Below are 14,108 nucleotides of genomic sequence, written 5' to 3' on the forward strand. Positions count from 1 at the left end.
AACCCAAGGAGGGGTCACTATGAGTCAGGTCTGACTCGATGGCACATAACAACAACAACAACAACAACAACAACAACAACAATTGTTTTATTATTGCTGCTTTTAGTTGTGATTGTCTGGGCTATTTTAGGTACTTGAGAAACGTTGGATGAATTCTCCATTTGGGCATAAAACTGAATAAGAAGAGTAGTATTATTTCATTACTCTTGGAAGGAAAAATTCTTTTTGCATTTAACTAAAACGTGTTGTGGTCTCCTTTATTTCACTGCGTATATTTTTTTATATTTGTCTTTTGCCCCTTTTCTGTAAAGAGGAATCCACAGCTCTTGATAAAACATTCCTAAGCATTTGTTTATTAATCATAAAGTCAATACCCACTTCATAATGAGCTCCTAACAGCAAGGCATTGTAAGAGCACAGTTGTCTATTTCCAGCAGGTGAAAATAGGAGCAAGAGTGTGCTGGTCCCAATTGGTTTCACACACATAGGGACCATAGGAGTTTCAAGGCATCGTTTGCCAAAATACTACTGAACATAAGGGCAATTAAGATTACTGGAAAAAAGACCCATTTATGTTTAATAGTTTGTTGAGTTTATAATTGGAACCCAGAAATGTTAGCACTTAGAAATCTTGAATATTTTATTGTAGATGGTTCCACTCATGCAACAACTTCATCCCTTTCTCACTGCTAACAGAGAATGACAACTCTTCTTTCAGATAAAAATAAAATACAATTCCTCCTGAAAAACTGCTCCTGATGACATAAAATCTGCAAATTGAAAGTTGGAAGGTAGAAACTGTGGAACCTAAAGAAAGAATCCTTTAAAAAAAAAAAAAAAAGAAAGAAAAAAAAAATTTAGCCTTTAAACTCTCTTTTCAGAGGAAATACAAAATAGATTAAAGTTGGTGTACCCTTGCTCTAGTGGGACTCACCTGGCATGGAATTGTCCACTCATTACAGGACCTTGGACAGTTACAGGGAAACTTTACGGACCCTGTTCCATGACATTCCATGTTTTATTTCCTTCACAAATGATTTAAAACCACAGCAGAACCTAGTTCAAAAGAGTCTTTGTTTTTGCAAATCTTACTCCTTTACCTCCTAGCTATTGTGAGTCAGGATAGCTCTCAAATTGAAAAAAAATTGTACAATTTTCCAACTTGTACGTGAAGGCTAAGGAGCAGGGCTAGGGCCCTTGGTTGTCTTTCCAGTGACCCAGACTACAGTGAAGTTCTCCAGGTTTACCTCACACATTTCCATGTGGTGGTTTGAAATTAGGCGTATCTCTGTTCACATGGTGGTAGGTTTACACAAAATTGATGTTTCTAGTTCCTGAGTATTTTATTCTCTGTTTCACCAGATGAAGTGAGTGTCATGCAGCCACTTTAGAGATGTCACTTTCATGTTGGTTCACTCACACTTTCTTTTTTGGTTGCCTGAAAATACAATGTGTGGGAAAACCACAAGATTTCATGTTTTATTAATATTTCCTTTTTTAAAAAACTATGTAATGACTAAAACTATTAAAGTTTGCTTTCAAACTGAATTTAGTAAGATTTGACAAGTACCTGTAACAGTGTGATGATTCCTAATATTCACTATAAAGACAGTCTCTTTTAAGGATAAAAGAGTGGCGTTCCTAACCTTTAGATCATGTTGTTGTTGTTATGTGCCATCGAGTTGGACCTGACCCACAGCGACCCCTCCTTGGGTTTCTGAGGCAGTATCACTACAGAAGTAGATTGCCTAACCTTCCTTCGGGGAGTGGCTGGTGAGTTTGAACTGCCAGCCTTCTGGTTAGCAGTCAAATGCCTTAGGCACTATGCTACCAGAGCTCCTTTAGACCATATTAGGATTCTTTTATAATTTAGCAGGATGATAGTGATAACATAGACTCCTGCTTGGTTCCCAGAAATGTCTCTTTTATGCTGGACAGCTTTTGTGAAGAATTAACATGCTACTAACATATATATTGGAAGCTCTGGTAGCATAGTGGCTAAGGCACTTGACTGCTAACCAAAAGGCTGGCGGTTCAAACCCACCAGCCACTCCTTGGAAGGAAGATGGAGAAATCTACTTCCGTAGTGATACTGCCTTGGAAACCCAAGGAGGGGTTGCTGTCAGTTGGGTCCAACTCAACGGCACATGACAACAATAACAACATATATATTAAGTCTTTATCTAAAGATTCAGCAATCAAGAATTCAAGAAAAATTTCCAAATCATCTTTCAAGTTCTGTATCTCCTAGTTGAAGTTTTCAAAGTGTGGATGGTCCTAGGACCCTGGTGTTATGTCCCCATGACCTTGTCTAGGGATGCAAAGGTCAGAACTATTTTCATGTTGACATTAAGCTGCTTTTTTAACTCACATTTTTTCAAGAATATACGGTGAAGTTTTCTACAGACAATGTGATGTGTACATTTTACTTTGTAAATTTAAAACTATATAAGAAAAGTCAAAATAATTCTACAATTAATTTCTACAATTAGATTCTATGCTTAAAATTTTGTTGTATTTGCTTTATAGCTTATCTCTCCATCAATCATTTCATATTTTGATACAATTCAGAATAAGTTATAAGCATCAATATACTTCCTGTGAACCCTTCAATAGCTTTTCATTACCTAGAGTTCCATATTTACAGTTCCTTTTTTTGGGGGAAGGGTGGGAGTAACAGTCCTAAGTGTACATTTCCTGAGCTTTGACAAAGGTTTATACTTGTGTAATCACAACCCTTATCATGATATAGAACATTACCTTCACCTCAGAAAGTTCTTATGTCACTTCTTAGTCCTGCTGTCCTCCCCACCAGAGGCAATCACTGTATTAATTTTTGCACAATAGATTAGTTTTTCCTTTATATTATTTTGTGTAAGTAGAATAATTCAGTATGTGCTCGTTTATAAGGCTTCCTTCAGTATACTGTTTTTGAGATTCATCCATGTTATTGCATGTGACTCTAGTTCCTTTTAATTGCTAAGTGGTATTCCATTGCTTGTTATTAACTCATTTATTAATGGACAACTTGGCCACTTCTATAGCTTTTGGCTATCGTGAGTAAAAGTGCTATAAAAGTTCATTTGATATTCTTTTTGTAGATATTTGCTTCTATTTCCCGTAAGTAAATATTTGGAGGTGGAATTGTAGGTATCATAGCTCATAGTGAATTCTAGGAACCATATAGGCAGAGTTAGAACTGCCCCACAGGGTTTCCAAGGCTGTAGTCTTTATGCAAGCATCTGCTCCTGCTGAGTGGCTGGTGAGTTTGAACCACTGACCTTTCAGTTAGAAGCCAAGTGCTCAACACCTGTACCACCAGGACACTTTTTAATGAGTAGAGGTTTCCAGTTTAAAAAAAATCATCTTTTTTTTTTTTTCTCTTTTGGTTATTGCTTTCTGTGCCCTATTTTAAAAAGCTTTGACTACTCACATGTCATGAAGACACTGTCCTATGCTTTCTTCTAGAAGCTTTTTAGTTTTAGTTACATTTAGGCCTCTAATACATCTCAAATTATTATTATTTTGTATAGTATGAGATACCGTGGTTCATTTGTTTTCTGTGTGGATATTCAATTGTAACTGTACCATTTGTTGAAAATATTTTCCTTTCTCACTTGGATTGTTTTGACATTGTTGTCAAAAATCTACTGTTTCTTAAAAATCAAGTATCTGTTCCATTGATGTATTTGTCATTTCTTAGACCAGCACCACATACCACAGCCCTGGTTACTGAAGTATGAATTCAAGAAAATCTTAAATTCTTATTTTTAATATAATTTTTTATATTCTAACTTCTTGATATTTCCACATACATCTTAGAATCAGTTTGTTAATTTCTACAAAATAATCTGGTGGGATTTTGATTGGAATTGTATGGAATCTATAGGTCAATTTGATATGAATTAACATTTCAACAGTATTAAACCTTCTGATCCATTAATGTATTATATTTCTTCATTTATTTAAATCTTCTCTTATTTTTCTCAATATAGTTGTCAGTGTAGCAGTCTTACAAGTCTTTTGTTAAGTTTATCCACTAAAAATGTTAGTTTTAACACTATTGTAAGTGGAATATTCACAAATTTCATTTTTCAGTTGTTTGGGGCAAGTGGGTAAAAAATACAATTGATTTTTGTATATTGACCTTGTATCTTATGACTTTATCAAATTCACTTATTAGTTGTACAGCAGTATTGTAAATTCCTTACAATTTTCTGTATAAAAAGGAAGGGGGAATTACCCCTTCCTTTTTTTATCTTTATGTCCTTTGTTTCTTACCTTACTGAGCTGCGTAGTTTTGCTCATATTTGCGCTTTATAATAATGGAATCATAATATATATACTTTTTTGAATTTTGCTTCTTTCACTCAATCATATGTAACATTCCATATGTTGTTAAGATCAGGTGCAGGTCATTCATTCTCTTTGCTTTATAGTGTTCAAATGAATGACTGCAAGTTTTTTATTTAGCCATTCTATTTTAATGGGTATTTTTGCATTTTCAGCTTAAGACGATTTCAAATAGTGCTTCTATGAACATTCTACTTTATGTCTTTTAGTGAATATATATATATATATATAATGCATTTCTGTTGGGTTTATACCTTGGAGTGGAATTGCTAGGTCATAGAGTATAGTGTATTTTCTCCTGTTTTCTTTGTCCTTATGACTCTTTACCATTCTTAGTCCTTTACTGCCTTTTTGATGGTTTCTGAGAAAAAAAAAAGGTAAATGCATGTGTATATTTCTCCATATTAAACCAGAAGTCATTACATTCTTCTCTTTGAATTTTTTGCTCTTTTCATTTGTCCCTTTGCTAGTTATCAGGACTTGGGTCACACAGCACATGTGGACTTTGCCTTGCTTTCTTAAAAAGAGGCTCATGCCTTTCATCTTTGTGACTACTTCCCATTTATTTTGTTGCCCCTTATGAGGTGTATGTACTGGTCTTCGCTCAAGCCCGTCAATAGTCTTATGGTTCTAGATTCCCTTCTTCTAATCTGTGCCTTTAGATACTTATTTCAATAATATTTTTACTAAAATCCTACTCAACATTAACCACACTAATATATATGTATTCTTAGCAGTCATAGGCATTTCAAAGACCCAGAGAGTTGGGAGAGGAGAAATACTGTCACTTGTCTGGGAATTGGGCTGCCTCTTGTGTGTTTTCACACTGCTGATCCTATACAGAGGAATGGGTAGGGCATGAAATACTACTCATATAGTTTAGTATCTTGATAGTGATACAAAGATTTTAAGCAAAATCCCTCCTAAAAGTAAGATTTGGGTATTACTGGAGTGTTTGTTCATTCACTACTTCATCTATTAACTATTTTAAGAATAATTGAAAAGATGCTCAAACTTTAGGCATTTATCACTTTATAGAAGTATTTCTTCTTACAGTGGTTAATATTGAATTTTTTTGTATGTTGACTCAGAATTACAATTATAAGGGATTTACAATGAACCCTACTGTAAAATAAAGAATATTGATAGAAATAAAAATCTGATTTTAAAATCTGTATTTTCTATAGCCCATAAAATGATATGTAAAATTTTATTTAGGCTTCAGGGCAAAGGAAACCTAAAATTTGATCCAGTACTACTACTACAAAGTAGCTGGGGGTTTGTTCAAGTAACTTAGCCTCTTGGAGCCTCAGTTTCTGTATCTGTACAATGGCGATAATAAAACCTACTTACAAAGTTGCTGTCAAATGCATATATGAGATCAGGTGAAAATGCCCAGCATAGTGACTGTTATGTAGCAAACCTACTGTTATTATTTTAAGAATGGTATGGAGTGTTGTTTTATTTTTTCAATTGGGTATGGACATAGAGAATGAAAAAAGAAAAAAAAAAAATATATTTTTGTTGTTGTTATGTGCCATTGAGTCTATACATACACACACACACACACACGTGTACACAGTTAATGCATAAATGACAACTGAAATAGGTTATTCATGGAACAGTTTATTTACAAATATAGTAATAAACTTAAAGTGAAGCTTTTGTTGAGTATTAAATATTTATTTAGTTATTAGTATAGAAAATCCAAGGCAAAAAATCTCTTTCATGACACTTGATGAAAAGAGTGCACTAATGATCAATCAGGAGCTCTGGTAGCATAGTGGCTAAGACACTTGACTGCTAACCAGAAGGCTGGCGGTTCAAACCCACCAGCCACTCCTCGGAAGGAAGGTTGGGCAATCCTACTTCCGTAGTGATACTGCCTCGGAAACCCAAGGAGGGGTCGCTATGAGTCAGGGCTGACTCGACGGCACATAACAACAACAACAACAACAATGATCAATCACTTTAAATATTTATAAAAAGAATAGTGGAGGAAGTGAGCCCATCCAAGGAAGGAGTTTATCTGGAGACTTCAAAAGAATGGTTCAGACTCATGGCAGTATGGCCTCTACCCTGAGAAGAGTGATAACTAATCACGTGCTTTTGTTTTTCTAGGGAGAAGTTGGCTGTGGCCCGACTGCAGCGAGAAGTTGCCCAAAGGAGAAGTGAGGAAGCCATGGTAAGTCCTGGCTGGTCTCTCCTGATCCTGAGCATCCCATTAAAAGTTCTCTGACCTGAAAAGCATTTTGTCTCATTAATGATATCTAAGTAAAATATTTCCTTACAGAAAACTTAATGATGTTTTGGCAAATAATGTGTTTAGAATACAATGTAGATAGTTTTGTCACTTGAGGAGAGAGACAGTGAGATTTTGTGTGTATATGTGTGTGTGTGTATATATATGTATGAGAGAGAGAGTGTGTGTGTGTCTGAGTAAGAGATTGTGTGTACTTATGAGAGATGTGTGTGTGTCTGAGAGAGATTGTGTGTGTGTGTGTCTAAGAGAGATTATGTATGGGTGTGAGAGAGAGCTTTTATTTGCGTGTGTGTGTATGTGTGTGTGTGTGTGTATGTGACAGAGAGAGAGAGAGAGAGAGTGAGAGAGAAAAGAAAGAGATTGTGTGTCTGTGTGTATGTGTATGAGAGAGGGACAGACTCAGCTCTGAAAAGGATGTTCCAAAGATTATCTGGCTTTATCTTATAAATGTCTATAGGATATTCAGGCTTTTGGTTGTGAGCATAATGTTCATAAATGAGCAATCTTTGATTTTTAGATGAGGACCAAACCAAACCAAACCAAACTCACTGCCATCAAGTTGATACTTAGATGCGGACAGTTGTATCTGATTCATACCTCTCAGTTCTTCAAACTTAAGAAACAAACAACTAAAAAGAATGCTAAGACGTTTGCTAGTATAATTGTCCTCTATACTCTCCTTTCCACTGCTTGTAGAGTATTTTTCCCTGTCCTTTTCAGTTCATGTCTTTAGAGAACTGATGTTCCTTTGTGTGTTGAATTGTACTAAAAATCAATATAATTGTTTTGGTTCATTGTAACTTCATTTCATAGACTGTCTTTGCCAAAATATCTTGCCTGTGTGCCACTCTAATGTAAGAGATGGTTTTCTGGTGAGCCAGAGAATGCATGTTACTGCTGCTGACACCTCTAAGATTAAAATATAACATCAGTTTTTTCCCCATCACTTATGATAAAATAATGGGACACATACAATTTATAGCAAAAGAATTTATTTTTTGGGGGCTGAGTTGAAGTTATTTCACACAGATAACTTGTCTTTTATAATAAATAACAAAACCACATTAAAAAAGGTTATAGAAGTAATTGTTCAGTGTAGAAGACTACATAGGAAATAACAGCAAGCAAAAATTTTATTCCATTTGCTGCAAAAATAACTCTGGAAAAGTTACCAATTTTGTATTATCCTTGTTTTAATGATAATGGATAATTACATTTTCTCATTTATTTAGCACACATTCATTGAGATGCCTACTAGATACGCATTGCTATTCTAGTCTAAGCACTGCTCAACATCCGTGAACAAAGAGGCAAAAATCTGATCACTTATATTAAACTATTAGCTGGTGGATGCTGCTATAATAAATAAAAGAGCAAGGTAAGGGGAATTGGGGGTTTAGAGGGTTGCCATGTTAAATAGCATATGTTCATGGTTGTAAATCACTGAAGTATTAATATTTGAGCAAAATCAAAGGAAGAGGAAGTGTGAATCCTGGGAATGTCTAGGAAAAAGGATTCCAGGCAAGGAGATTCCAGAAAGTGCAAAGACCAGATGTCTGAGGAACAGGATGGACATGAGGTTGGCTGGGGGGAAGTAAGGGAGAAGGTGACTATAGAAGATAAGTCAGAGGAATGGTAGGGGCAGAGAGGCAGGTCTTCAAGGTCTCCATTGGTCTCTGTCTCATGCTCTGAGTGACAAGAGCCACTGGAAGGCTTTGAGAGAAGCTGTGATGGGATTGGATTTAATATTATATATGTTACTATTATTCTTCCATCCATAATTTATCATACCCGAATTCCTTAGAGATGCCATAAGTCCTTATTTTCATTAGTAATTTCCTTTATTTAATTTTCTCCCCTCTTAGTGTTTTTTCTCTCCCTCTTTCCTTCCCTAGTCAAATATGTCTGAGTTTTCTGTGTAATTACATGCTTCAGCTCTTCTGCTCTAAGAATTCATTTATTTCTGAAGTCCTGATTCTTTCAGTATCTGACAGTTCCTAAAATCTGACAGTTCTATTAATCCTCTAAATTTAATTCTTGCCATTTTAAGCCCACGACTTTAGTCATGTCTACAATAGAAATGGAAAGCAGTTTCTCACAAACAGGTCACCTTACGTTTATAAGGACTCTTATTTATAGTACTTTAACCTCACTGCTGTCAAGTCGATTCAGACTCCTAGCAACCCTATAGGACAGAGTAGAACTGCCCCATAGGGTTTTTAAGGCTGTAAATCTTAGTCAACTGCCACATCTTTCTCTCGCAGAGTGGCTGGTGGGTCAACTGCTGACCTTACAGATGGCAGCCAAGTGCTTTACCATGGTGCCACCAGCACTCTTTATAGTCAGGGGACATTAAGCTCAGATGACATAACATACTACACAAAAACATTGCTCTCCATCCTACTTTCATCAGTAGTGATTGTGGTCTTAAAAGCTTGCAAGCAGCCATCTAAATGCAAAAATTGGTCTCTCCTCATCCGGAGCAAAGAAGAATGAAGAAATCCAAAGAAGCATGGAAGCAGTTAGTGCAAGGGACTAGTGGACCATGCAAACTTCAGCCTGTATGACCCTGAGACCAGAAGACCTAGATGGTACCTGGCTACCCTGTCAACCACTAAGAAAGAGACCAGTGCAGGAGATCTTGGATAGAGTTGGGGGGAAAGTGTGGAACAAATTTCAGAACCATAAAAAGAACCAAGCTTATAGACTTGTGAAACCTTTGGATTGTGGCCCCTAGTCACTCTTCAGGCCTGGAAATGAATTCACTCCCCTTGGCTTCCGGTCAATCAGTCTAACAACAACAAAAAAATAAAAACCTCACTGCAGTTGAGTTGATTCAAGTCATAGTGATTGGTTTCCAAGGCATATCTCTATGGAGGTAGGTTGCTCAATCTGCCTTCCCAGAAGTGGCTGGTGGGTTTGAACCACCAGTCTTCTGGTTAGCAGTCAAATGCCTAGGCACTACACCACCAGGGCTCCTAGTCAATCAATACTGTTGTTGTTATGTGCCTTCGAGTCAGACCTGACTTATAGCGACCCTTCCTTGGGTTTCTGAGGTGATATCACTACGGAAATAGATTCCTTAGCCTTCCTTCCCAGGCATGGCTGGTGGGTTTGAACTGCCAGTCAATCAATAGTCAGGCATATAAGGTGAACATTTACACCAGGTAGGTACACTCCTTAGATCAATCAACCATGAGAGATCAGAAGATCAGTATTTGCACAGGGAGATGGCTCAGAGAAGGAATGCACAGGAGAGAAGGACACAGAGAAAAGGTAACCAGGCTCAGGAAGGAAATGGGAAGAAAGGTGTTACTTTTGGGGATTGCAATCAATGTCATGAAACAAAATGTGTATGAACTGCAGTATGGAAAATGAATTTGCTTTGTAAACTTTCACCCAAATCACAAGAAAAGAAAAGTAAAATAAAATAATAATAACAATAATAATGCTTTGGATACTTTTAAAACTTACAATGAGTGAAGATTTATTACAAGTATAAAAATAAAGGATTTTTTTTTCTGTATTAAATACCTGTTTATAACAGATTTATTGAGTGTTTTAAAATAAATATCTGCTTCAATATAATTATCTGTCTTTTTGAAAAGATTTCTTATATAAATGCTTCTGTACAATTTTTCCTTTCACATGGACTTGAAAAAGGTAATGGACTATAAAGAGTGCTGGTGGCACCATGGTAAAGCACTCAGCTGCCGCCTGTAAGGTCAGAAGTTGAACCCACCAGCCATTCTGCAGGAGAAAGATGTGGCGGTTGACTAAGATTTTTACGACCTTAAAAACTCTATGGGGCAGTTCTACTCTGTCCTACAGAGTTGCTAGGAGTCTGAATCAACTTGACAGCAGTGGGGTTAAAGTACTATAAATAGGAGTCCTTACAAATGTAAGGTGACCTGTTTGTGAGAAACTGCTTTCCATTTCTGTTGTAGACATGACAAAAGTTGTAGGCTTAAAACAGCAAGAATTAAATTTAGAGGATTAGTAGAACTGTCAGATTTTAGGAACTGTCAGATACTGAAAGAATTAGAACTTCAGAAATAAATGAATTCTTAGAACAGAAAAGCTAAAGCATATAATTACGTAGAAAATTCAGAGAAATTTGATTAGATAAGGAAAGAGGAAGAAAAAATTACTAAGATGTTCTGAGTCCACGGAACAACTTCCTCTGATGGTTGCCTGTGGCTAAGAAGTTATTATAACTTTGCCACCTGTTAGCTCTATTTATATGGACCGTCTTATAGCACATACAAATACATATGTAGAAATATCATCTGCCAAACTTTTACGTGGTCTGTGGGTATATTCCCTTTTGCCTAGACATACCTGATCATTCAGCCTGTCCACCTGTGTATCCAGCCACAGATTACAGTTTGTTATTACTGATAATGCAGTATCGGGGATGTAAAAGGGTTTAGCTTTGTTGTCTGCACCTCTTGTGCACCTCCCTTTGTCTTCTTTTTACTTACTGTTATTGTGTTGATCACTCACTTTTGGTATATTGTTTTACCCTTCACCCAAATCAATACTTGTCTCTTACCCAAAGCATTATTTTAAGAGATTTAAAACAGTAAATTTAATTAAATAAATTTAAATGCTCTGTAATCATTTTAGTATCATAGAAAGTTGCAAATGTGAATCCTCTTTACCTGGATTCCTCTAGTGGTAACATATTACATAATTTTGGTACAGTTGTCAAAACTAAGAGATGAACTTTGCTGTATTACTATAAACTAAACTCCTAAGGGCTGTCTGCAAAGAGTGAGTACAGAATTATGGCCCCGCCTCACTGCCATCAAGTCAATTCCGACTTACAGCGACCCTGTAAGACAGAGTAGAACTGCCCCATAGGGTTTCTAAAGCTGTAAATTTCTAGGGAACCAGACTGCCTCCTCTTTCTTCCATGGAGTGGCTGGTGGGTTCGAACCACTGACCTTTTGGTTAGCAACCAAATGCCTTAATCACTATGCCACCAAAAACAAACAAACAAACAAACAAACACCAAACCCACTGCCATCGAGTTGGATCCGACTCACAGCAACCCCTCGTTGGGTTTCCGAGGCAGTATCGCTACGGAAGTAGATTGCCCAACCTTCCTTCTGAGGAGTGGCTGGTGAATTTGAACCACCAGCCTTCTGTCAGCAGTCAAGTGCCTTAGGGCACTATGCTACCAGAGCTCCTACTTAAGGCATAGCTACTTATTTAATTAATTTATTTATTTGGCATAGCTATTTAATTTTTTTTTAATGAAACAAATGTGTTAAATGTTCATTAAGTGTGGATAAGGCTAAGTGATGTCTCATTATTTTCTGAGGTATTAGTTTCTAAATTTTTGAAATACTTTATTTAAATTTTTAAGTGAATTTGATTAAAAAACTTCAAATTAAAAACAAAAAAATAAAATAAAGAAGCCATAATAACATCAGAAGAGAAGATAGGAGAAATTAGAAGGAAATATAAAATTCCCTAGAGGGAAATATTAGAAAATATATAGTACGCTATTTTTGTGAACTTGGCAAAATGGAAGACATGCCTAAGAATGTCTCTAGGGCCATAAACAGTAAAGATAAAGTGTGGACATTAGACATTGTAAAAAGTAACTTCTGTTGGGTAAAAGTTAAATAAACAAAGTTAAGAAATTAAACATTGTTTAAAAAATTGCAATAGATATGACAGATGAAAAGACAAAAATCGAGGAATTTTCAGGGAAACCCTCAAAAATTACATAGGTGAGTTGCACCTTAAACACAGTTAAAAAATTGAATCAGACTAGACCCAATTATATTTCCTTTGGTTTCTTTCAAGCATAAAAGTCAGTCCTAAAGTTGGTATTGTTATTCTCTATTTACCATGCTTCCTTGTATTTACCCCTTGCTGACCATAGAGTAAGACCCTTTTATTACATGTCATATATTGGAGAAAAAGATTCTATGTAGCAGAAGATTTATACAGGAAATCTTACTAGATTTAAAAAAAAAAAAAAAACAGGAATTTTTGAAAACAAACACATGGAACAGTCTCACAGTCTGTTCCGTGACTGGAATGGCCTATGGTGGGGTGGGAGGAAGGGGAGACTACCATGAAGCACCTGTTTGTTTGTTATTTTTGCAGTTTTAAAAATTGAAGTAAAATTTAGATAGATGTATTATCTTAAAAAAGTTATATATTGGGAGTTCTGGTAGTGTGGTGCTTAAGGCACTTGACTGCTAACCAGAAGGCTGGCAGTTCAAACCCATCAGCCACTCCTCAGAAGGAAGGTTGGGCAATCTACTTCCTCTACTTCCATAGTGATACTGCCTTGCAAACCCAAGGAGGGGTCGCTGTGAGTTAGGTCTGACTCGACTGCACATAAGAACAACACAACATACACAGCAGTTCACCAATTTCTCCATGTACAATTCAGTGACATTGATTACATTCTTCAAGTTATGCAACCATTCTTGCCATCCTTTCCTGAGTTGTTCCTCCTCTGTTAACATACACTCACTTCCCTGTAAGGTTTCTATCCAATCTTTTAATTTGCTCTTGTCAATTTGATCCCATATAGATAGTTTTTAAAAGAGCATAATGCTTAAGACAGGCATTCTTCATTAAGCTAAACCATTGTTTGGTTATAAGAAGATTTTAAGAGTTATTTTTGTTTTAAGGTTTAAAGAATATCCCAGGGCAGTAGTTTCAAGGGTTCTTCCAAACTTCATAGATCCAAGAAGTTTGGAGTCCATGAGAATTTGAAATACTCTTTTGAATTTTCCTTCTTTTTTACAAGGATTCCTCTATAGAGCCTTTGATGAAAATGTTCGGTAATAGTAGCTAACCAAACCAAACCAAACTCACTGCTATTGAGTCAGATCTGACTCATAGCAACTCCTCCTTGGGTTTCTGAGCCTGTATCACTGCGGAAGTAGATTACACAGTCTTCCATCCGAGGAGTGGCTGGTGGGTTTGAACTGCCAGCCTTCTGGTCAGCAGTCAAATGCCTTAGGCACTAACTACATCACCAGAGCTCTTAATAGTAGCTAGGCACTATTCTTTCTCATGGCAAAGGAGGCAATTGTTCATGAAGGCAATTTGGCACATATTTCATATCCTTCTATTCCTGAGGAAGGAAGACCATCCTTCCTGTCTTGGTCCAGGTGAATATAGATCAATTGCAGTGTCTTGGAATTGGATGGCTTCTTGCAATTTTTTTTTTTTTTTTAATTGTGATTTGGGTGAAAATTTACAGAGCAAATTCACTTTCCATACAGCAGTTCACATACAGTTTGTCTCATGACTTTGACCACAGTTTACCACAATGCAACAGCTCCCGTTCCACTTCCTCCAAATAGTTACCTCTTCCCTGTGTCCCTCCCTCCATGCACTCCTGTCCCCTGAGCTGTCTTCCTGTGCGTAAGCAGCCCTTCTTTCTCCCATGATTGTTCTCTCCAAGGAGTGTATCTACCTCAGGTAAATGTTCAACTCATATGCCTGTCTTTTG

General features: G+C 36.5%; 1 protein-coding gene across 1 annotated transcript in view; it reads left to right on the forward strand.

Annotated features, from left to right (window-relative positions):
* NCKAP5 (NCK associated protein 5) overlaps positions 1–14,108 on the forward strand; it is a 988,332-nt gene that overhangs the window by 155,904 nt on the left and 818,320 nt on the right. The window contains exon 3 of the mRNA XM_007938042.2: positions 6,475–6,538. Coding sequence (XP_007936233.2) covers positions 6,475–6,538 — 64 coding nt within the window. The remainder of the gene's footprint in view (positions 1–6,474; positions 6,539–14,108) is intronic.

Source organism: Orycteropus afer, unplaced genomic scaffold (assembly GCF_000298275.1).
Source record: "Orycteropus afer afer isolate SDZICR_OR568_19922 unplaced genomic scaffold, OryAfe1.0 scaffold00004, whole genome shotgun sequence".
Lineage (NCBI taxonomy): Eukaryota > Metazoa > Chordata > Mammalia > Tubulidentata > Orycteropodidae > Orycteropus > Orycteropus afer.